The 25992-nt window shown below is 40.5% G+C and overlaps 1 protein-coding gene across 1 annotated transcript in view; it reads right to left on the bottom strand.

The window, feature by feature from the left end:
• Window positions 1–933: 933 nt before the first annotated feature.
• The window catches only part of CFAP58 (cilia and flagella associated protein 58), a 71594-nt gene continuing 46535 nt past the window's right edge, over window positions 934–25992 (bottom strand). The window contains exons 16-18 of the mRNA XM_064144083.1: window positions 8938–9057; window positions 7281–7414; window positions 934–2601 (exon numbers count right to left, since the gene is read on the bottom strand). Coding sequence (XP_064000153.1) covers window positions 2481–2601; window positions 7281–7414; window positions 8938–9057 — 375 coding nt within the window. The 3' untranslated portion in view covers window positions 934–2480. The remainder of the gene's footprint in view (window positions 2602–7280; window positions 7415–8937; window positions 9058–25992) is intronic.

A 25992-nucleotide genomic window follows, 5' to 3' on the forward strand; every position in this document is an offset into this window, starting at 1 on the left:
CTGCAGTTGTTCTATTCCTGATTAGGCTGAAAGTTACTGGCAATAATTTGATGACTGTATTTTCTTGCCCTTGTTTTTTCCTTCTTTTCCAAATTAACCTGTGAATTTAGCTTCCCTGGTAGTAAGTAAATAATGCAATAAAACTGGAGATAGTAGCCAACAAGTTCACATCTCAATACTTGAAATGGTGGCCAAACACAGCAAAAACTCCTGTGCTTTGTAAGTGGGACTTACTGTATTCAACTCCCAAGCGTTCAGACTGGAAGAACATATTGTATGAGAAAACCATCTTGCCCTGCTCTGTTTTTGTTTTGGGGTCTTGTTTTGGGTTTTTTAATCTAGAAGATTCATCACTTTTTATACTTAAGTGAATTCACCTTTGGAAGTCATCAGACAAATGGTCTTTCACCCATTTTGGAGACTGGAAAAGAATCTCAGGTCAAGAATCATTAGAATGGATTTTTTTACCCAATCTCTGCAACAAAAGATATTATTAAGGAAATGTAAAGATGGGGAGAGGAAATCTGTTTAGTGTATTCATAAAAAATATATGCAGTTAGGGAACAGATCTCATCTGCTTGGGTCCCCTTGCTTTCCTTTGACTGCCCTAACACTTTGTCTCCTAAATCCTGATACCAGAGAGAAAGCAAGATGCTCATGGACTACCCCTGGGTTTAAGTTAGAAGTACACTGCACAGCACACAGTGTAACAAATAAATTGCCTCTCTGAAAAAAGATGGTGTTGTAGGAGTCTAATTGTGCCTCTCTCATTCATGTGAATTAATAAATGTGACTTTGATGATTTATTTCAGAACAAATTACTTCTCAGAATCAGTAAGCACAGCAAAGTTCAGCTCCAGGGTGGATATTCAGGACCTTAGCAAATACCAGCTTTCAAAAGCTTGAGTAAAACATACTTGGGATCCCATCAAATTCAAGTGCCCATGTCATTTACTGCCAATTATTCTAACTATAAGGACATGTCAGGTACACAAAAGACAGAGTTTAGACAGAACGACTGCCCTAGAATTATAACTTTATCATAATGCATATTTTTTTTTCAGTTGACAGTGAAAAAGCAGTAATAGTTATTTTGGGAACAAAAGACAAATACAATGGATCTGATGACTAAGTGTTCTGGTCCCCAGTGTAAAAGCAAAGTAGATCCCTGTCGTATTTAACTTGATTCCTTTGAATTAAATACTTCCATTAAAAGTTTCCCACAGTAGCTTTAATATTTAATTATGTATTCCACCAAAAGAAAGAACAAAATCTTTGCAAAGGGTTTTTTGTGCATGTGAAATATTTATCAGCATATCTCTTTGGACAAGTATTTTTATCCCCCAGGCTGGGAGAAAGCTTCCATGTACAAATCAGTTTCAAAACATTTTATTTTAAAGCTTGAAAGTTTTCTATACTTCAGCACCTCATGCCGTGACTTTGTTATTTCACTTGTTAATGAATGGTAATTAAATCTCTTTTGGCTGAAAAGGTTGGAGGGCTCCTGCTGTATTACAAAAACAATTTCTGAAAGTTACAAAAATGCCCAAGCGTCTAGAAATTAAAGAGTAAAGTTTGCCATGTTTTGAGTCCAAGTCTGAATTGCTTGCAAAGATTTATGTGGGAGAACAGCATGTCCCAGTCAGTGTGTACAGTTTCTCCAGTTAAACAGACATAATTATGTCACTTTGTGTCTATCAGAGTAAACAGAATCACATTCTTAATAATGCATGTTGTGGCCACAAACTTCCTTGATCTTACTAACAGCTGTAGGAAACACTGCATAAACCCTCTTATATATTACCTGCACAAAGAAGTGCTACATGTGTACATCTAAATAAAGACTTGTTAATTTTGCATTTGCTCAGTAGGGCTTGAGACAACAGCTTATTAATTTTTCTTCTGTCATCTCATTTCTTTCAGGTGTTTTGAGTCAGAAGAAAAATCACAGAATCATGGAACTTTAGAGACGGGAAGGGACCTACAGAGACCATCAAATCCAACCTCCCTGCCAAGGCAGGATCCCCTAGGGTAGACAGCACAGGAATGCATCCAGGCAGGTTTTGAAAGTCTCCAGAGAAGGAGACTCCATAACCTTTCTGGGCAGCCTGTTCCAGTGCTCTGTCACACTCACTGTAAAGAGTGAATGCTTACAACAGAAGCAGATAAAGGGGAAATAAATGAATATTAAGGCATCTTGCGGTGCTAAATAGAGATACAGTATTGAAGAAGAAATATCTGCAGTAACTACTCAGTTACTGTGCAAGCTCCTGCTGGTCTCATATCAGCAGATTGGTCCAGAGTTTGTAAACTAAAACCTTCATTAATTTTACTCTAAAATGACTTTTTGTGAAGGCAATAATTACTTTAGAGGGAAAGATGATTCTGAATTCCTTTTAAAGTTATGTTTACTCAAACAATCCAGCACAAACACATTTTATCAAGAAACTGGGAACAGGAAAGAAGAGAATAATCCATTCCTAGGCTGCAACTTTAGGCAGAGGTCTCCTGAGAGCAAAGCCCCCTCTGATGAAGTAAGGAACATCAGACCTGTGGTGTGGAATCTGAGGCTTCATGTCGGTCATGAACTGGTTCTTCACCCTTTAAATAGAAAGAAAGAAAACACACAATTCATTCTGCAGCCCAGTGATGCTTACAAACTAAGGGAGTAGGTGTCCCCCAAAGTTTCTTTGATGCAACCATGTATTGAGACATCATTAAAAAATTGTTGATTAAAGCCTGTTAGGTTTAAAGTGCCAGGACTAGGTGTCTGTTTGGATCTAATTACAAGCCTACTGATGGCTTTTGGAATTATTAAAAATTAGAAATAAATGAGCTTGCTTCGTGCTGCTCCCCAAAATGGTCAGAACATCTCATTAGAGCAAGCTTGTGTATGAGCTACATGACTTCACATTTCTAATCACCACCCTGTTCTAGCAAGCATATGCCTATTTTCAACAAGCAGCTACATTCATCAAAGGGAGATTTTTTTTCTTTGTTGAATTTTAATGAAAAATAGTGTTATCTGTCTTCACACTTTAACAACATTCTAGTGATAATTGCACTGCCTCTGTATTTTGCAGAAAACTAACAGTGTGCCATGGGTGCACTGATAACCCCTGTGAGCTGCTCCATCTGAGGATCCAGGAGGACTTGAATTTGATGACCTTAAGAGGAGGGAAGAAGGATTAGCTGGTTCCATTCTTATGAGGTTGGGGAGGTAAGCACAGCAGAACAAATACAAAGGGCAGTATTTCAAACTCACTGTGATGTAACTGGAGGTTTCAGAGAAAGATCCTCAGATATTTTGAATTAATCATGTGGAGCTTTGTGAAGTACCAGCATACCGTAACAGCAGAGGTCTCAAGGCTTTACAAAGACAGCCAGTACTATTACTTCCATTTTACTGGAAACAAACATGAGTGCAACCACACGTTTTCAAGATCTAGTCTTGTCTCATAATACCCCTTTCTTAGCCCCCAGTTAGGGAAAACACTTCCTGGAATTAATATTTTTCCTTTTGTCCCCAAATAACTGTCTCAGAAGAAAAGAAAGCTCAGAGAAACTCTATAGGCTCACTAGTTATGCTTTCTTTTCCAAATTTTACCCATATGGACATGGGAAAATAGGCAAATGATGGCACAAATTAACTTAACAATGAAAACTATTTAGAACTGCTTTTAGTTGTACTAATGTAGCACTACTGGGAGTGCCAGCTCACTATAAACTAACATTCTGTATTGAGATGGCTCATTCTATCTCACTACTGGGCTTCCAACTTTGAGGAGAGAAAAGGATGCAGAATCCATGCTCACTCTCTCTTCATGCTCCCACAGAGACAGTCAACAGATGTGCTCATCAGTATGGAAAATTCTATGCAACTGAATACTGTAATATATTATGCAGAATTAATGTGCAAGCAGCCACGTGCGAAAGCTCCCAAGTTACTACTGACATCCCACACTGCAGTTATTTACATAGGACTGCAGGATTGGGTCTCTGGTGTGGACTTAAGCTTCATATATTGTCATTGATACTGACCAAGATCAAATTGGAACCCTAGTGTTAGAAGCAATTAGGAAAGGCAGTGAAGCAGAAAAGGTGAAAGAAGCAGCAGAAGAGAATAAGATGGGTAACTAAAAGAAAACCCAAAATATCTGGGAAAGATAACACTCAGAATTAGAGAGCACAAACAGAGGACTTCAAATTCACAACCAAATCTTAAACATTGGACTTTCAGCTTGAACACAAAACAAAGCTAAATTCCTGTTGTCACTCATTATATTCCTCCAGCATCCCATGGAAAGCTGCATTAGTTCAGTATCAAGGCTTTAAATCACAAACCAGAACTGTCTGGAGCAAATCAATAAAAGCTTTAGATGATACCTTTGTGTGAGGTTATCTGAGAGTATTAACTCTCTTTCATACAAGGGTAGTCAATAATGCTATTAATGCTATTGTCCTGACAGGATCCTCTTTTTATTAGCAAAACCAGCCACATTTATTTTAGACATGATGTTAACATTACCCAGCATGATAGAGATCAAGGTTTGTGTCAGCTGGGATTTAGATCAACCTGAGGTTGTACAAGTCAAACGGCTGTAGCTCTCTGGGTAGCACCTATACACCATGCAGTACATGTCCAGCTCAGTCTGAGGCAGGACCAGTGTGTATGCCAGTGTGAAAGACTCCTTGGGGAAGAACCTGGCTGCACAAGAGATTCTCCCTATTGCAGGAAGGAGAAGACATGTCACACACAACTGGCAGTTTGGAGGAGGGCAGCACAGCAAGGCTGTTTCCTTCGCACTGCTGCTGAGCAAACAAAGCACAGGGATTTCAGACGCTGCAGCTATCCAGGACCCATACACCTTGGGGTGCACATATCCTTCAAAGCAGAATGTACTTCAATGTACTCCCAACAGGCTTGAACAAAACAATGAGGGAGAAAGGAGTGCAAAGGCCAGCACCTGGCCACTTCTCAGCTGCCACAAAGACAAGAGAAGTGCAAGTCAGGGCTGATGACAGCACAGTGTTAGGAGATTCTGAGCCTGAAGTGGGAGCAATAAGGCACTATCATTCTGCAGAAGGACCACTAACAGCAGCTGAATGTGCTTCCAAAACACAGATGTCACAAAGACACCATGCTCATCAGATACAGCCACACCTGTCCATGACAACAACCTGCCAAGCTGCAATAATGGCAGATATCAATCCTGAACCTATAAATGGTGTAACGAATTCAGCACTAATTGACCTGCAACTTAAACTTCTATTCACTGTGTATCATTAATAGCCACCAGCACCTCGTATATTTTTGGTTTACTATAAAGCAGTTACGCACCTAACAAGTGGGTTTTTTTCAACAGTTATAGCAGTAATTAATGCTAGGTATGATGTAACAACAAACCACGGGCAAATTTCTTCTCATCTGATGAACAGAAACAAACATGGTGTCGGGGTCCAAAATGGAAACATTAAAACTATTGTGAAGAGAATACTCAGCTGCTGGAAATGGATTATCAGGCATTATGGCAACCTCACATATTGATCCTAGAGCTCCAGGAAGGCCATTAGCACTGCACAATCGTTGCTAATTCCAAACATGAAAGTAACATTATGCAATTTGCAGATGGACAAAAATCGCTGTTTATCACTGACTATTTTGCTAATTTAGTCATCAAAACTGTTTTCTGGATGAAATATGATTAAAGAAGAAATAGATGCAGGCAGCTTTGAATTATATTCAGCAACGTAGAGTTGTTGGCTTGGGTGTGCAAGAAAGCAACAGGCTGAGGATAGAAAGGGGTGGAAAGACAAAAGGCATTCACAGAAATGCTGACTGCAGAAATCCAAGAAACTTCTCTTTAAAGTCCAATAACTACATTTTCAGAAGTGATTAACAGCTTTGGTGTCCCAAATTGAAGATTCATTATCAGAATGGTCTTGTCCATGCCCAGAAGGACAACCACAAACTGGATTGCATCAAAAGAAGTGTGACCAGCAGGTCAAGAGAGGTGACTCTGCCCCTCTGCTTCATTCTGGTGACACCTCCCCTGGAATACTGTGTCCTGCTCTGGAGTCCTTAACACAGGAAAGATATGGACCTATTGGAGCAGAGGAGGGCCACCAGAGGCTGGAACACCTCTCCGATTAAAAAAAGGCTAAGAGTGTTGGGATTGTTGAGCCTGGACAATGCTCCAGGGTGACCTTCTAGTGGCCTTTCTGTACTTAAAGGGGGCTTATAAGAAAGACAAACACATGGGCAGGGTCTGTTGCAACAGGATGAGGTGTACTGGTTTAACCTGAAAGCAGGTAGATTTAGACTAGATATAAGGAAAAACTTTTTGACAGTAAGGGTAGTGAAATGCTGGCACAGGTTTCTCAAGAGGTAGTAGAATTCCCTGTGGGAATCTTTCTCCTGCAACGAGGTATGGAATGTAAACATCAGGCCCTGTGATGAGAAGTGTCCTTGGAGCCTTGAGGCTCCCAGGGGCCGAAGCTGGGAACCATGAGCAACTCACGCACAGCTGTCAGGGGGTGGAATCTGCTGGCCCCCGGGGCGGACACAGCCCCAAGGGGGCTGACCCTGGCCATCCCCCCTGGGTGGTACTCACAGGTTGTTTACCACAGGTAACCTATCTCTGCCTTACACATAACCTGGGGCCAATCTGTACTGTCCACTTCTGCCAGCCCCAGGCTGGTTGTGGACGCCTCCTCTGGAGACACTATATAAGACGCTGCACTACCCTAATAAAGTTGTACTGATGTACTGATGCACAGATGCCTAGAAGCTGCTGTCTCGAGTCGTCAGTACCCCGATCTCGCCTCTCGCCAGCCTCCGTACCCCGACAATTCCCATTCCTGGAAACATTCAGGCTGGATGGGGCTCTGAGTAATATGATCTAGTTGAAGACGTTCCTGCTCATTGAAGGGGATGTTGGACTAAATGACCTTTAAAGCTCTCTTCCAACACAATCTATTCTATGATTCAATGTGAGACCAGACTTTAATCTATGTCCTCTGGGCACTATCTCACTGGCATGAATAATTTAACTGGCCTGCAGAACATGTCAGCAAAGTCTCTGCTGGATATTCCTGTCCTGGCCATAGACCACAGTAAATCTCAACTAAACTGAAATAATATGAAGGACAATATCAGGAAAATAAGGCAAAAACATTATGTCACCCTAGCCAAATTTGGCCATCTTCTGATCAAAAGCATAAAGCAACATCGAGTTGATGCTGAAATTTCTGTAGCCAGAACTGTTATTTTCCATTACTTGGCCTGCTGTTCCTTGCGTTTCTGAGACAGATATTTCTTCTTCACGTTCTGAAGCTCGTTGGCAAGTCTTTCAATTTCATGTTTGTATTCTCGGCTCTGTGATTCATACATATTCAGTTCTGAGGACAAAACCTAACAAATAAAAGGCAAAAATCAGAAACAGGAGATATTAGTTTCATTACACATAAGTTAGTACTTCTACAAGCGCTTTTTCCTGTGACGATATAAGACCGCTATTTTCCATCACATCTAATTTTCTATCACAGTATTTCATCTGATTACCTCTGCTCACCTAAGGATAATTTACTAAATTAAGACAATGCCATTTAATCACAATAAAGCATGTAAAATATGCTTCAAGCATTATAGAATAGAATGGGAATGGTATTAATAAATACATTAGCTCTTAATGTTCTGAGACACAAATCTGGGTGAAAACTCAACATGAAGGTCTTAAAAATAATAAAGCAAATATTTATTTCATAATTATGGGGCTTGTTCAAAAAGATCCACTTTGTTCTGTGGAACAATCCAAAATCACACAGGCAAAGTATTGCCAGCCAGTGTAAATATTCATACAAGGCTGCTTTCAGGTGAATCAGTAAGCTTTAAAGAAAGTAAGAACATGTGTAGCGTGTTTCCCTTCCTTAAGAAGGAGAATAGCTTGACCTGGCACCACAAAACGACAGGCACACCAGTACCCCACAGCACACTGTGCCTGAAATACACAGCAGCAATTGATTGCACTAAGGACAAAGGGGAACTGTATGGAAAACTTCAAATCACATTCACTTTAGCTAAACTTTCACTTCTATTTTACATTTTCTGCATTGTTTTTCTTCTCCATGGAAAGCTAAGATTTGCATAACTGCCTCTTTGTTTCCTAAGGGCCCATCTGCTTCTGCATATATTTTTCCTCATGGTTAGTGTAGACGTGATTATGATGCAGTGAACAGGAGATGATGACTTCAACAGAGAGAGAAGCCATAGAAGTAGATGAACTCCTAGGGAGACTGATACTTCATGCAGGCAAGAACACAGGAAAGCCAGCTTATTCTATCAAACAATCCCTTTTTAATATCATGCTTTCTGAGTTTCTCACAAAGTTCATCCAGAACCTGGAAGTCCACCCTTCTGGTGAGAAGGGCTTGGGATGGGTTTCTACTGTCATCCCTACGCAAGTTGCAAGTTTAACACACATGTCTAAGTTGCAGAGGAAATTACACTCTAAGACTGGATTCTCAATATATTCCTGCTAATTTGTTAAAAAGAAAACTAAATGGCTTCAATTTGCTTCTTAAAGATCTTAACGACTGAAGAAAAGGGAAGGAGAATAAAGCTTACTGGAAAACTGATAGTGGCCCAGATGGGCTGTGCACAAAAAAACATTTACTGCATTGTGCTGCATGTTCATATACCAAGGTTTTCCCTCTAATTTAAAGAAACAAACTAGAATAACATGAAAAAAGTTCTTCTATTGCTGTTGGTTCTCCTTTGGGGAGATGTGGTATTAACTCTGTTTTCCTGATCTGATATACTAAGGCATGCTACTGGACACTGAAATTTTTCCTGAAGCCTTGGCTCCCCAGGATCACTAACGGTGTCATTCTGCAAGCCTGGGAACTCCTCAGCCAGAGGCAGAGGACATCTCTTACTTTCAACTGCTTAGTTTTCTCTCGTAGAGTGCGCCGGTACAGCTGCAACTGCTCTACAGCTTCGGGCCCAGGCTGCCGGGCCAGGATGTGCTTCAATTCCACATACAGCTTCTCCTTTTCCTAAGAAACAAACAAGAGGAAGAGCTCTTATAAAAATGACTACAACCTGTGATGAAATCAATCTCACTCAACCAGGAAGATATTTGCAGAAACAAATCTGCCCGCGTGTCAGTCTCTCCTTACTGGCCATAAGGTATTTAAAGTTGTTGTGATAGCAGTGGGAGAGCTCATTAAGAGAAACAGCCAGCTACTCTGAACCACAAATTAAATACTCATACACTGTTTTCTGTGAACGTGCTCTGCCACAGAGAATGTGAAACAGTCACTGAAAGACTACCCAAGAGTGGGAAATTAATTACTAGTAACTGTACTTATTGCGGTCTTCCTTCTTCTAAGCCACACTGCTTTACATTAAGGATCACAGCTTCACCCAACAGGATGCAAGCAGGCTATGGAAATGTCAGAGAAGAACTTTCTCTTCTTCCAAATAAAATCCTGCAAAGTATATATACTGATATACACATACATAACCTTTCAGTTTAACAGCAAGGGCCCTGGGAAAAGGAAACTATAAACAGCAACAACTATGACTAACACAATTACTACCAAGTAATCTTTGTCACATGTCTCCTCTTCCTTCAAACTGGAACAGTATACTTGTGGGAACTGAATATATTCACGTCCAAACAGAGTCTCACCAGGACCCATTTGCAGCTCTCTGTACTGAAATGCTAGTTGCAGCTGTGTTTTCAGATGGGCTGGTTTTCAGTCCAAGGAATAAAGCTCTGAACAAAGCCACCTTTGTAGCTTTGCACATATAATAGCATTTTCAGCATCTACCCTGTCAGACTATTATTATTAATTATTTACCAAGATCCCATCCTTTTTAAGGTATCAAGAGAGGTAGAATTAAAAAGGAGTGTTACTTGACTGGAAAAATCTAACTGAATAAGACAAAAATGCCAATCAGGGAGTAGGAGAGGTGATTATTTACACTGGCTTTGACAAAACTCCTTTTTCCTGTCTGCTTTTATAAACTCTGTCTACAACTCTTGCCACAAAGCTCCTCTGTCATGTGAGAAACAGTGCCACTGCATCACCTAGAACTGCTACATTTGGCCTTCTGCAGAGGTTGAGGTAGGATTTTCCAGAGTTGCTTGTAAAATTTTGGGTGTCTATCTGCAAAGGTTTTTAGACAGCAGCATTTTCTGAAAACCATGCACTATAACGTTCACAAGCTGGCATCCAAACAATGGATGCACTTCAAATCATAAGTTACTTTTGAAAGCATTAAACTGTGAGGATTACTGACAAAGAGTCCCTCATAAATGAAGCTGTTCGCAGTTTATCTCTGGAAAAATCAAAACGCTCTGAGACTCAGGCTAAAGTTGCATAATGGCAAATATTAAATTCAATTCATTCTACACATAGATGCTATTTCACTGCAAGTGGTTTCCACTATGTTTCACTCTTCTTTCCGAGGAAGCAAGCCTTAACTGCAAGTTACAAACAACAGCAAAAGAAAAATCTGCCTTGTCAAAATCTGGCTGGTCAGTATTAACATTTCACCCCTGAATGTATCACAGATTTGTATTGCAGAGGAGTGTAATGGTAATTTGGATAAATACAGAGCAGCTGATGGATTGAAGGTCTTATGTGCAATTGTTTTCCAATTTATTCCTCTTCTACCCCTCTAGAAGGGCCTACCAGGCTCTTCAAACATTGTGCAATGGTGTGTATAATAACCCCATTTAGAGACAAAGCATGCAATTCTCTTATAAGGAGAATCTATCTTATGCAACAGAGACTCGTTAGCTGTCCAATGTATATTGCCTCCATAACACAACTGAGGCAGAACCAGCTGTCTTATAATGCATATCCTGTCCTTCCTTGCTAAGTGCTGTCCATCTCTTTTACATCTCGTCAATTAATTTGTCACTAGGTTAGAAGCACCATATGCCAGCAAAACGTTAGAAGAAAAAACCTGTGCACTTCTTTCCTCAGCAGCAGAGGTCTGCATTCACAGGTTGGCATTTACATCATTTTTGGCAGTTCACCCCAGGATGCAAAAAAATAAAATCATTCAATAAAACATTTTTTAAAGCAATCAATTCATTTCAATTGATTTTAAAACAGCACCCACCAGAGCAAATCTAAGTCAGTCACAAGGTACATGTGATGCTACCATTGAAAATGCACTCCAAGTATTTGGTGCTTTTATCTCTATGCATAGGAAATCAGTAATGGTCAGGGAAAAAAAGGGGGAGCAAAAAATCTATTAAGAAACATTTTGGCTTCTACAGTATCACAGTATCACCAAGGTTGGAAGAGACCTCACAGATCATCAAGTCCAACCTGTTACCACAGAGCTCAAGGCTAGACCATGACACCAAGTGCCACGTCCAATCCTGCCTTGAACAGCTCCAGGGACAGCGACTCCACCACCTCCCCGGGCAGCCCATTCCAGTGTCCAATGACTCTCTCAGTGAAGAACTTTCTCCTCACCTCAAGCCTAAATTTCCCCCAGCATAGCTTGAGGCTGTGTCCTCTTGTTCTGGTGCTGGCCACCTGAGAGAAGAAAGCAACCTCCTCCCGGCTACAACCACCCTTCTACAACTCTAGCTACATTCAAAGGACAAACAAGCTGTGCACATACAGCTATCTTACAAATAGCCAGCTATTAGATACAGTATAGAACACACAGAAAGACCTGTAGGGCTGTCTGATATGTGTGCGCTGCATCCAAAGTAGCTTTTATTCAGTTGTAGTGGATAAATTAACACCAACAGGAGACAGATCTATGTGGCTATTTGGTTTCAGAAACAAGTAAAATGCACACACATTGCTTAAAATGGCTAAGAATCCAATGAGGCTAGATGGAGATGAGGTTTTCTGACAATGATAAGAAAATCATCAGCAATGATGAACAGCAGTATAGCAGTCAGGCAAAAACAAGAGGCTAAGCTGATCTGTTTGGTGCCTACTGGAAGTCAGTTAACACTATTTTCTCCAAAGTGGAAGTCCATAAACATTGATTTATTTCTGTTTGTGGTTGTGCAGATGATGATGGAGAAGAAGCTACCTAAAATCCTACACCCAATGGGTAGGAATAAGTCAATCCATTATAGAACATGCAAGATGCATTTCTTTGGCTTCTCCCAAACTGCATCCCTTCACGCTGCCCTCCTTCCGTGTGCCAGGTGGTAATCACCACAACATACATCTTGCCAGAGTAAAATGTTCTTGAAATGAAAGGACCTTACAAGTTACAACCATGCTGTGAGATACTACTCTTCTTCATGAGAAGGTGAAGGAAGATCCATTGGATCTCTCTGCAGCTCCATGTTATTAAGCCTTCATAGGTAAGAGTAATGTCATAGAGTCATAGGATGGTCTGGGTTGGAAGGGATCTCCTACGGTCATCTAGTCCAATCTGCCTTGCAGTCAGGAGGGGCATTCTCAACTAGACCAGGTTGCCCTGAATCTTCAGGTCTAGACCAGTACCAAAGCTTTTTATGTGATCCTTACTACAGAAAAAATCCTATGGATTTCAGCAGGTGTTTGACTGTAGGACTGAGCCCATAATGTCAACCAGCTACACTGGTTTAAAAAAGAAACAAAGCCAAGCCAACGTGGGGAGATGAGGGCACATTCATTTTGTGTAGGCAGAGCATACTGGGAGACTCAGATTAAGGGCTACAGTCAAATTTCAGGCATTCCAAAGAGAATTTCAGCACCTCTGTGAATACCTGCAGTAAAAATTGGGTAAATAAACCTTCCTGTTATTTTTAGAAAAGCTCTCACTGTCTTAGATTTGTGTTCCAGGGGAGCTCAGAGGAGCCCACAGATCTACCTTTAGGCTTGGCCACAGCAGTAAGTTTCTGCATCCCTAAGTCTCTCACCCATTAATTCAGATGGGGGGGGGGAGGCAAGAAGGTGAGTGGTGCTTTCCTCCAAATTTAACTAGCTGCTGTCTCAGCTAGAATCTGGAATTCTCTTGGCCTGCTTGTTCCACAGCGAACTTCTGCAGTGAACTGGTCTATGGTAAATTTCAATTTATCCTTCAGGACCCAGCTGGCTCAGCCTAAAGCTAGAATGACTTTTGCCATGACAATCCTATTTCAAAAGAAGTCTTGCTGCTGACCAGCACAGCCTAGCTTGCTCAGTTTTGCTTGCCAGGGGGACAAAGCAACATTTCCCTTCCCCTAATGCTGAGAGGCCATTGGGATGGGCTGCCCAGGAAGGTGGTGGAGTCACCATCCCTGGAGGTGTTCAAGAAAAGCCTGGATGAGGCACTTAGTGCCATGGTCTAGTTGACTGGATAGGGCTGGGTGATAGGTTGGACTGGATGATCATGGAGGTCTCTTCCAACCTGGTTGATTCTATGATTCTATTTCCAAAGCAACACCAATGCATTTCACTGCTTTGTCAAGGAACAGGAGGCAGCTGCTGCATTGGGATAGTCCACTGCACCTACTATTAGCTCTAAAGATGTGACTCCAATTTATTCCACCTTCTCCCTCATCACCACACCAGGAAACTCCTGAAATGATCCATGCTCATATTTAATTTGGATGTATTCACAGCAGAAACATGTTATGAAGTCCCAGCTCCCTCATTTTTATCAGCTTGCCTTCTCAAGTAGATGATTTAACAAATTCACCTGGCATAGCAGCAACATCAACAGCCTTCTCCACTGGAAATTCAAAAACCCTACTGTGCAACAAAAGCTTTCTAGCATGAAAATTATTTTACAAAAAAAACCCAACCCAACCCAAAAAAAAAAAAAATCAACCACAAACCAACCAAAACTGAAAACACCAAGCACACAGAAAATCCCAAAGTCTTCAATTCAGCATATATTTCATTTTTGTAAGTATCTGTCTCCAGCAACTGAACTTAAGAAAAAACCCAAGATGTAGAGCAAAAGTGTGCAAGGTGGCAAACCTAAAAATGCTTAATCTAGCAAAAATCCTTATTGCAATTAGCAAGGTGGAGAAAGCAACATGGTAAGTCTGTAAGCACACCACATACAGTTAGTCCATCATGACTTTGGTGAGGAAAACAAGTCAGTCATAGAATCATAGAATCATAGAATCAACCAGGTTGGAAGAGACATCCAAGATCATCCAGGCCAACCTATCCCCCAGCCCTGTCCAGTCAACTAGACCATGGCACCAAGTGCCTCATCCAGGCTTTTCTTGAACACCTCCAGGGATGGTGACTCCACCACCTCCCTGGGCAGCCGATTCCAATGGCAAATCACAGGGAAGTTTTCTTGTTTACTGGCATGATAACCAAAACTTCAGCACTATACTGAGCTCCAGAGTCATTTTGTTTACAATGTGATGCCATGCAGCAGCACAGCATCCTTAAGTGGTGTCATTCCTCTTCAGAAGTGTTCCACAGGACACTGAAACTTGTTTTAAACACGTATATAGTCATACACATCTAATCCTAATCATTTTAGGTGTCTAAGCTGCATGTGTATTTGTGTGTATATAAGCCTAATACAGTAGCTGTTGGGTCAGGACATCTGTAATTAAAAGTTTGATGAGATGTAGAAAAAGATAGCAGCATATGGTAACCTTCACAAATTTTATAACAGAGAAAGTTGCCTCCAGCACCGTCAGCAATGCACAGCATAATCCTTTTCAATAAACACTTTTCAAAAGCTCCTGCTCTTTCTTGTCTATTCCACATCCATCAGCAAACCCCTTTGCAAGTACGCAGTTCCCAAGAACAACTTGTGTTTTCATCACCATCTAGACCCTCCTTTAGCTGTCCAATCTGAGCTTTTTTACTGGGTTAATTAATTCAGGTTTGAAAGAAGACATTGAAGCTCTTTCACAATGTGGCAACAATAACACTGCATGAGACACTTTGGGTTTTCTTGCTAAATTGCTGCTACTGACTTGAAGGAGAGGCTGGGATAATCACCCCATCCTTGGTGAAATTTGTACTGCTTTAGAAGGAGTTAAATTAAACCTGTCCTATGACTATGAGAACAGTGATTCTCCAGAGCAAATTTGTTTCCTTTGGCACAGAGCAGACTGCATCAAATTGACTGGCATTTTCAAAACAGCTTAATAAGAGAGGCAAAAACACCTTGGAGCATCTTCTAAGGTCTTCACCCTTCACCCTTGGCTTTTTCTTTTTCGTTTGTTTGTAACAGTAAGAGCTGATGCTGCATTATTACTATCTTCCAGGAACAACAAAGTACAAACATTTCCACCTAAAGTGCAATTGGAACTTATCATTTTTGTTATTAATGCTAGGCACTGGTACTATTGTATCTTTCTTAGGATGCATGAGAAAACAGGGTGTTTATTTCCCAAAAGACAAACAAATAGGTTACATATCTTCCTCTCCTTTCCACTTCTGAACTCTATGACACCAGGATAACAGTATCAGAAGAAAATAGCATGGATGCCTCCTGCTGAAATAGTCACAATTCCCTTTTTACTTTTGACATTACACAAGAATTTGTAAAGTCATTAATCAGAGTAGCTCACTTAATCAGTATGTACATATTGCAGAAGATGACCACTGAATTATCCCCTCTTCTATATGTGAACAGGAATACACAGGCACATATATACACACACAAAAGAAAAAATGAGCTGTTACTTGAAGGTGAGAATTACCCTTGACATGGCATGGATTTATGGAAATATTCCAGCTATTTCCACAGTGCCTGCAGCTTGACAGTTGGGCTGAAGAGAGCTCTAAACAAAGCTTTGTTTCACATTATAGTAGCAGGTTGTCTTAAAAGTATCCTGGAGGAGATTCAGATACAAATCTTACCAAAAGGCATGCAAATATTCTAAGTTAATAAGTCTACAAAGGAAACAGTGGGAACCTTTTACTGGCTAATAATTACAACCAAAAGGTTTTCAAGCCAAAAAAACCCAAAAAGTCTCCTCTTCAAATGTAGACTATTTGACTTAAACCCTCTGTATTTTAACATCAGTATAACACCATGGGTTTCAGCTATTCAATAGCCATTTAGATGTTTTAAATATCAAACTAATCAAAGGGGAATTATCACAGCTCTCTGTTAATCAGTAGCTGTTCCTGCAGGTGGAGACGTGGGATGGGAATTCTCAGCAGACCCTGAGCTGACAGATGACCTCAAAGGGTCAGTGAAACTGCGGAGCTGCTTGTACTAATACCTATCTGTAAGTTAGGCACCTAGATCTCTTCAATCACCTGCTTGACTGAGACCTTTAGCATTCCCTGAAAGATGAGACCACTTAGCTTCAAGTCCCTTGGTGTTCTGGCACTGCTACCTCTGAACAGCTGTCTCAAAGTCAAGCCACCACTTAAACCTACAAATACCTGTCTAAGAAGGCAGTAAAGCCTATATACATCTTTCTGACAGGCTAGCAGTTTCCCTGCATGTGCCAAGTACCTCAGGGAGAAAAGAGTGGTCTCCTGTTACACTTTGAAACCTATTAAGAAATAATGGTATATCTAAGAAACACATGGCAATTCAGAAATCATTAATGTTTTAATATATGGCTTTTTTTCAGACTCACTCTAATTAGAGCTGACCCTTTTCTATCCTTCAAGGAGTTCTGTTTCAGCTTCCCTTGCCTGCTTCTTAAAATTCAAAGAAACAGAAGCAAGATTAAAGGAAGAGGAAAGACAGCAAATCTTAATACTCATGTAAAGACAATTGCTGTGCCCAAACATGCCATCCCTTGTTTAAGATTCCAGCTATATCTACTAAGGCAGGCACAGGGAGACTTCATCTCTGAGCCTAAAGGTGAAGCAATTGGCTGATTCACGTACCTTACTTGGCAGAGAGTCTCCCTGCAAGTGGTTCATGACTCGCATGCGCTCAGCAGCTCACGTCTGGATGTCTCCAAGTGAAGAAGGGAGGAACAAGGTTATACCTACACCTTTTTGTGCCCTCATGTGTCTAATGTTAAGGCACCATTTTTACAAAGATAACAACACAGAGACTGTAACTGCCTGCCTCTAGCTGCTCCAAAACAGAGTTAGTGCTGCTGCATTGTTCTGTGTTTTCTCAACCACAGTACCATTCACAATCCTGTAAGAATAAAAACAAGTGATCTAAAATAGATTAAATTTAGTCTGTCCCCGTGGAATGTCTTTTATTTGTTGAGTTTTCTTGTTGTTGCTGGAACTGTCATGCAAAATGCTAACCCATCACCCTTGCCTCAGTGGAGAAACACCTGAGTAGTAAAGATTGGCAGCTGGCTCTGGGCCACCCTATATAATATGGGCTTATGAATGTATTGCTACTCTGCTGTTGCAGTCCTCCAGTCTTTTAACTCCTCTAGCAGCTTCTGGATGGTTGACAGTCAGCATTGGATTGCTAACAGCACTGCAAAGTTTGTGCATTGAATGTATTCAGTCAGCACAGCAAGTCATTTACTTTCCCTTAACAAGATAACTGGTTGATTAATATACTTTACCCTGGGGTGCACAGCAGATTTATTTCCTTCCCAGATACATGCTGAATCCAGGAATAAGGAGTAAACACATTTGTTTTCAGATATTCGTTATTTACTAGAACAACTCCTGAACTTTTTACTCAGGCTTTATTCTAGCAAACTATTGTTGAAGCTAATGGCAATTCTGACTGAGTAACAATGATAGAAAAGGGTCTTTTTTACAAAATCATTTAAGCCTAATGACACAAGGTATCCATGCTCAGGATATCTTGGTCCAAGGGACTGGAGCATCTACTCTACAGAGAGACTAAGAGCCCTGGGGTTGTTTAGTCTGGAGAAGAGAAGACTGAGAGGAGATCTCATCAATGTGTATAACTATCTGAGGGGTGAGTGTCAAGTGGATGGGGTCAATCTCTTTTTGGTGGTCAGTAGCAATAAGACAAGGAGCAACAGCTACAAACGTACATAGGTTTCACCTCAACATGACAAGAAATTCCCTTACAGTGAGGGTGACAGAGCACTGGAACAGGCTGCCCAGAGAGGCTGCGGAGTCTCCTTCTCTGGAGACTTTCAAACCCTGCCTGGATGCATTCCTGTGTGAAATACCCTAGGTGATCTTCGGCAGGGGGGTTGGACCTGATGAACTTTGGAGGTCCCTTCCAACCTCTAATGTTCTGTGATTCTGTGAATAAAATATCTTTGTGATCACAGTTTCAGCTTTTCTGATGCAGATTACAGATGGCAGTGATGTACCTTGAGTATTTACATGACCTCCTATCCCCAGTGTTTAAAGGCTGTTTATGTACTGAGGCTGAATCACTGCTTCCAGACAGGGCAGTGATCCTCTACAAGAGGTCTCCACAGAAAGAGTTGCTACATGAATTGTCAAAGTTCACTGAAACTTCTCAGAGATACACAGAAATGAAAATTAGTCTCCTAAGCTCCCTTTATGCTGAGTAAGCCAATACAAAAGCTCCTTGCTTTTCACAAACACCAAGGCTGGACCCCAGCAACATGGGTTAGAAGCATTGGAGAAAAGTCACAACCAGAAATCACAGTAGACTTCAAGCTGGCATTCTCTTCATGCTAAAATTCATGGACTGGGGTTATGTGTATTAGAATGCAGCAAATAAATCTATACCTGACATTCATCCATCAAGGATGTTATTTGTGTAATTAAATCAGTCTTGCATGATGCAATCTTGCATTTGACAACCTCTAGAATTCCCCTTCAAGCTCAAACTCAAGTCAATACATCAATTCTCCTATAAAAAAAACCCAAACCAGATTATGTATCCAGGTACATTCATCACCTATAAACCCTAAGAGATTTTTACTCCACTTCCAACTTCCCTATCTTTGTAAATGCCGTCTGAGTATTTCTTACTAAAACACCATTACACACCTAAAAATGGTGCAGAATTCTCCAAATTACCCTTCATCTGTTTCCTTCTAATTTCTCAAATAAATTTACCCCTTGCTTCTGTTCAAAACCATTTATCATTGGAAATCTGTTTTGTTTATGAAGTCAATGTAGTTCCACAAAGATTGAGTAAAAACCAAACTCTTCCACAAAGAAAAGTCTTCAGCAAAAATGCTTGCTTTGGTTATTACCTGCTAAGTAATCTGCTTGGCTTCCCATTTCCAAATGCCAGAAATATTTGCATTATTTTTACTGGAAAATTATTTTCTTACTCTAAAGGGCAGATGATTATTTTCAGTGGTGAAATTAAAGTGATCAGCACCTTCCCTACCTGTTCTTTTGAATTTCCTGAGAAGACTTTATTCTCTCCCATTTGAATCGCAACATACGTGGGAGGAGGGAGAGAACGTAAATGTCAGTGTGCTTTAAAGAGCAGTTTATCAGGCTTTAAATTTCTACAGCATAGAACATCTTCTAATTCTAGATGGACCAAGATTAGAAGAGCTAAAATAAACTAATGTGCCAAGAAGTGTATTCAAAATATGCAGAAATCAACTTGTTTCTGAGGAGAGCTGGGACAAGAACTGAACATCCCTCAAATCACTATTGAATTCTTAAAGCTTACACAAAACTTCCAGGTAGATCTGTAGACCTCCACTAGACCTTCATTCAGTGACTCTTATCTTTCCTGTCAGGGAGACATGATTACTTTTTACACCATCACAGAACTGGATACTGCTTGAGAGAGTCCAGCACAGAGCCACAAAGATGATTAAGGGAATGGAGAGTCTCTCTTATGAGGAGAGACAGAGGGAGCTGGGGCTATTTAGCTTGAAGGAGACTGAGAGGTGACCTCATTGATGTTTATAAATATGTGAAGGGTGAGTGGCAGGAGGATGGAGCCAGGCTCTGCTCAGTGCTGCCCAATGACAGGACAAGGGGCAATGGGTGGAAGTTGAGGCATGAGAAGTTTCATGTAAACATGAGGAGGAATTTGTTTTCCCTGTGCGGATGATAGAACACTTGGACAGGCTGCCCAGGGAGGTTGTGGAGTCTCCCTCTCTGGAGATACTCAAAACTCACCTGGCCACGTTCTTGTGTGATCTGCTCTAGGTGATCCTGCTAGTTGGACTGGATGAGCTTTCAAGGCCCCTTCCAGCCCCTGACATTCTGTGATACAAACCCAGGTGACTCATACTGAGAATTAACACAATGATGCTATGATTTGCTCAAATGTGAGTGGTTCTACCCTCAAAGAACTCTTCTGTATACACAATCAGTTTAAGGGGGAGAAAAAAATTAAAGTAATTGGAAAAACAGGCAGAGATATTCTAATTGTAAGGAGAAATCATCATGCCAGGCACAGACTCACTAAAAGACACTGATCCTTCAGCTTATCATCAATACTAAAACACAAAACATTTCCACCTGCAGTCAAATTCCCAATTGAGGCCCTAGTTAATCAACAAGCATTTCAAGCACAACAAAATGGGAATTCAAAACAGCACAAGAAGAAAAGAACCTGAAAAACTAGTGCCAGAGGATGAGTCGATGCATTGAATACTCTCCTATGTCACTTCCCACTGCATGGGAGGCTCCTGTTCAAATCAGATCTAAGGCATTGGACTGAAATTGATTTGATGGTAGTTAGTCAGTAGACTGTCATGCACCAAAATACCGTGCTGATAATTAGATAATTCTTGTTCACCATCAGCTAGAACTGGGTTACAGCCAGAGTTCATGGGAATACATGGGTTTTTCATTTGAAAAAAGAACATAAATTCTCTTCAAAGCCCAATTCTAAATTAAGGCAATTTTTACAGTGTCTTTGGCACACCAATGCCTAATTCCGCATGACACAGGGGAACTAAACTTTTTCCTTATGATTCACACTCAGCTGAAAGCCAAAAAGTAAATGTTAGACCTGAGTCCTTACTGTATTTCTCATTTCTACATTCCAGCATAAATCCCTTGAAATTCAGGCCACTAACTCAGAACTGGAGTCATAAACTCAAAATCCACACTCGACCTTGTACTGTTTTCTCCCTCTTTCCTAAGACACATAACAACTCTTAGATTTGAGAAGGACAGGAAATCTTTTTTTTTTCTGCTTTGGTTTTTTTTCTTTTTCTTTCTCCAGTGGTTTGAAGTTTTGCAAGTTTGGCCTTCCCAGTCACTGCTGCAATTTCTTTGTGCTGGCATAGCCACACCAGCTACTGGCTACGCAATTAGATGCAACTGCAGTGGCATGAAAGTGTTGTGCCATTCAAGAACTGGTGTAAGCTAAACCAGAAAAGTGGGGCATTTGCCAGTAGGAATGATAGCTTGAAGTTTAGAAAAGGCCTAAAGCTCAATATGCTCACTGCTTTAATTGAAGGCTGAAAGAACTGCTAGCTTCAGCTGCAAGACAGAACATTAATCCAGTGTTCCAGAGGAAGTCAAATCCTTCAGGAAAGGGAGACAGAAAAGAGCCAAGTCCCAGAAAAATAAAATTAAAAAAGAAATGCCAAAAAGAAAATTTCCCTTTTCATTTTCAGATGGAAAAAATCTCTTCAAAAGGCTGACTTTAGAGATACATTATAAATGAGCAGGAAATAAAGGACTGTGTTTTGGCAGTGGGTTTTGTAGCTCACCTGTACGTGTCAGTGCTTATAAAGCACTCTCTCAAACCACCTCTGCTAAAATCTCTCTAAAGACAAGATGACAGAGAACCAGTAATGGGTAGGTCAAAAGAGACTCTTAGAGATTCTACAGTCATTAGTTTCCTGAAGTGAATTGCAGGTATTTTTATGAAAATAGATAATTCTGCCAAAAAAAAAAGTCTCCAACTCAGACTACCTGCCCTGCACATAACATGTAAGTAATTCAAACTCTCAAATCCCAGTCAAATCGATATTCAGCACCAAAAATACATAAATGCCAAATCTGGGAAGGTAAAGATGTACAGAGAATACCTAGATATGTCTGAATTGGGCCTTAGGAAAATCTATATAAAGGCAGGGAACAGAAAAATATTCTCCTCTTTTCCTTAGCAGGCTGCCCAAAGAGAAAATCTCTAACAGAGCACTGAAACAGGCTGCCTAGAGAGGTTGTGCAATTCTCCATCTCTGGAGACATTCAAAACCCACCTGAATATGTTTCTGGATCATTTAGTCTAGGAAATCCTGCTGTAGCGTGGGGGTTGAACTAAACAATCTGCAAAGGTCCCTTCCAACCCCTACTGTTTTGTCATTCTGTGGGCATTTGAGCATATTTTTTCTGTGTTATGTGCTGTGTAGTGGAAGCAACATGAGCATTGGGAGAGAAACGAAGAACCTAGCAGAAGCATGCTTCATGAAACTGCCAAGCTAAGGAAAGGACTAGGCTCTCATGAACTGGACTGGAAAAAAAATACACAAGATTGGAAAAGTAGTGGTTTAGATTATAATAATAATAAAGGGACAGAAGATTTTTGTACAATGAATCTATACATGGTAGCATATATTACTATCTGGGAGAAAATTTTGATTCAGTAACTGCCAGTCTGCATGAACCCACATGGTAGCAGACTGCTCTCAAGCTGATTTCTTTATGAAACCATAGTACTGACTCTGAGAAATAAAGATAGTTATATGTTGGAGCAAGTCCAGAGGAGGGCCATGAAGACAATCAGAGGGCTGCAGCAGCTCTGCTATGAGGAGAGGCTACAAGAGTTGGGGCTCTTCAGCCTGGAGAAGAGAAGGCTTCAAGGAGAGCTTACAGTAGCCTTCCAGTGTCTGAAAGAGGCCCACAGGGAGGCTGGGGAGGGATATTTACAAGGTCTTGCAATGACAGGACAAGGGGTAATGGATTTAAGCTGGAAGAGAGGAGATTCAAACTAGACGTTAGGAAAGGTTTCTTTCCAGTGAGGGTGGTGAGACACTGGAACAGGTTGCCCAGGGATGTTGTGAATGCTCCCTCCCTGGAGGTGTTCAAGGCCAGGCTGGATGAGTCCTTGAGTGACCTGTTCTAGAGGGAGGTGTCCCTGCCTATGGCAGAGGAGTTGGAACTGTATGATCTTTGAGGTCTCTTCCAACCTAAATCATTCTATGACGCTATAGCAACAAGCACCTCAGACAGGGTAGAACAGCTCTACTGTGAAGTCAGCACAAATGAAATAAAACATCTGCCTATTTTGAGTGTTTATCTAGCTATCATTACTGCTAAATTGAGTCATGTTCATAATATATTCATTCACACACCACTATAAGATTATTTTATTCTCTTTTTCTTTGATGCAAGACATGCAAAAGCTAAGTAAGATGCCCAAGGTCACAGAGAAAGTCTCTTACTCTCTGTCCTCCCTATATCTTGCAATACCTGAAATGAAACTGTTGACTTATACTGGAAATGGCAGCATCATCCCCTCTCCTCCTCCCACTCTCTGTCAGTAAGACCATCAGTTCTTTGGGGGGGATTGAAACTTTGCTCAAAACTTGGCTCAGTACAGGGACATGTGGGTGTTATCTGGCTGTAATTTCTGAGTCAGATATATGAGCTAATCATACCTTTTGCCCTTGCACTCTGAAACTATGAGCTCAAGATGCTAGCAGTTTGGAAGCATCACATCCTGACTGCCCAGTTAAGCCTTTTGATTGTTGACAAGTTGAAACAGTAGTGATCAAGAACTTGAATCAATAGTGAATAAAATATATATGCACAGAAAACCAATACTTTTACTACTACATGACAGGTTTAAATGAGACACATCTACCCTTGCCTCACTCCACAAATTATCTTAGTTGCACATCTCTCTTTTACATTTACAAACAATCTTCTGAGGTGACTGACAACAGAGGTAACTAACACATAATGTGAATCTTCCAGCTGTTATCCATTCCAAGATGTGCAGCTGAATAAGATTAGACTCAGTCAGACATAAAATCATATTAGAAGACTTTGCTCTGAAGAGATAGAACTAAATTTGAAACAAATAAAGCAGTGCATAATTCACTTGTAATGGGGTAAATTCCTAAAACTACACCAATCCTAATCCTAACAAGGTAAACCATTGTGAGTGTGCCACATCACTGCTCAGTACACAGCAGAGCAGGAGACCTTCAATCACAATCAGGATTTGCCTCATGTGCAAAGTGAGCAACTATTTCTTTTGCGGTCAGGTTTTGTCCAGCAGAACACTTCCATTTGTTAAGAATTACACATATAATTATGGCCACACAAGACATTTTATTCATACCATGTGTTCACAAAGTCCATCACCCACCATGAGTATCCTTTGGCTAACATACAATGTATTCCTCCACAAAGTTCTGCAGTGTCACTCAAGCAGAACTAGAAATATGCTTCCACCTTCTAATTGCAGAAAGTCAGAAGGAAGGTAATGGCTCGAACATGGAAGTTGGCTAACCCTGAAATAGCATTTCCTATGCTTGGCAAAATTGCCATTGGCTTTTTATTGACCGTTAAGTATTCAAGATCTTGATTTCAGATACTATTTTTAAGATGACATTTTTCATCAGTACAGCAGCTCATAACTGTGAGAATGTCTGAGTTAAAGGAGAAAGTATGACCTCCTGCTTTGCAGCTACTTTTCAAAGTCTCAGGATGTCCACACTTACTTGGTTTATGAGAGCTGGTAGGTTATAACACAAGACACTGCGGCTATAGGGCACAGATAAATCAGAAACGAGAAAAGAGTTTAGTATTTTCTATAACATGAGACAACTTTCTACAACTTTATTACAGTGTTCACCTCTGAAAGGTAATTCTATAAAAAAAACCCAGCATCATCACACTGCATATTCAACATCTCTCAGTAAATGTCTGATACAAAAAATTTGCCCTGCTGACAGGTTAAGAGATATCTTTGTATGGGATTTTAGAGTCAAGCCAAGTTCTTCTGATACTATCAGCAATCAAAATATTCTGAGTGAAACATAATGAACCATTCTTTTAACCACACAGCACAGACTGTAGCATGCTTTTACTGCTGCATCTTTTCCAAAGGTGAGAAGTAGTGAAAAAGTAAGAAAAAAGAATATGATCACATAGACAGCAAGAGCTGGTAAAGTAAGCAGAAGTTTTTCTGCATGAACACTGTAATCCTTACTTCACAAAAATTTCCATTTATATATCCATCTCATTCTGGAAATGTTTCTCCCTGAATAAACCAACTTTTATTTAAAATACTATTTACCAAGGAAAAAAATAACAGTTAGAAAGCAGAACTACAGTGCATGAAATACAAATGCAATTCTTTGTCCTTATAGAAATATTAGGGCTCTGTATGACACCGTAGGAAGGTGAATATCCTACAAATCAAACTGTAAGTTGCTGACACTGGGCTCAACCATTTCCAGGTGTGAAAAGGTTTTTTGTTGGTTTTTTTTTCCAAAGCTGTTCTTAACACTTAGTTACCAATCCACATAATTTTTTTTTACTCTGTTTTAGTACAGTTCCTTGATATGAGGAAATTTAAGTTGCATAATATGCACATACAGACATCATAGACACACAAACACTCTCAAGCTTCACCTTCAGCAAACATCTCATTTGCCAGCACAATGAGTACACAGACAGAAAAATGGTTCTGTGCATCAAGCAAGAGATGAAGATTGTTTGAAAGCAGATACACACAATGGCTATGCCCTCATTACAGGGCAAGGTGAGGATGTAGATGGCTGGATGTAAGGAGGTGTGACTTTTGCAAGCAAGCACAGCATGGGGAAAGCAGTAGTTCTCAGACCTCTTTGTATCCCTCAGCTTCTGCAAGATCTGATTCTGAACACAGGAGACATTACTTCAGCTAATCACAGCCCTAGTTAGCAGTAATTCCCCCAATCCTGCAAATGAGCAGAGACTGAACTGAGCTGACTTCCAGAAAAGAATAGATGTTGAATGGCTTTGAGGATGAGGGGATTTACCAGGATTTTAAAAGAGAGGAAGAAGAAGAAGCAGCTAAATTGCTGCTGTTTTCCATAAGTCTATGTTTCAGTCAGAATCCAAACCTACACTCTATTGAATAAGGAAAAACTGCCCATAAGGAGTTTCTGGTGAAGCAACATTCTTGGTGCCCACAGCTCAGTTTCCTTTGGAAAGTTAGCATTATTGCACTCTATTAACTTCCTTCTGCTGGAGCTGTTACTCTGGCTCACTCTTGCACCAGAG

The sequence above is a fragment of the Pogoniulus pusillus genome, chromosome 6 (assembly GCF_015220805.1).
Source record: "Pogoniulus pusillus isolate bPogPus1 chromosome 6, bPogPus1.pri, whole genome shotgun sequence".
Taxonomy (NCBI): domain Eukaryota; kingdom Metazoa; phylum Chordata; class Aves; order Piciformes; family Lybiidae; genus Pogoniulus; species Pogoniulus pusillus.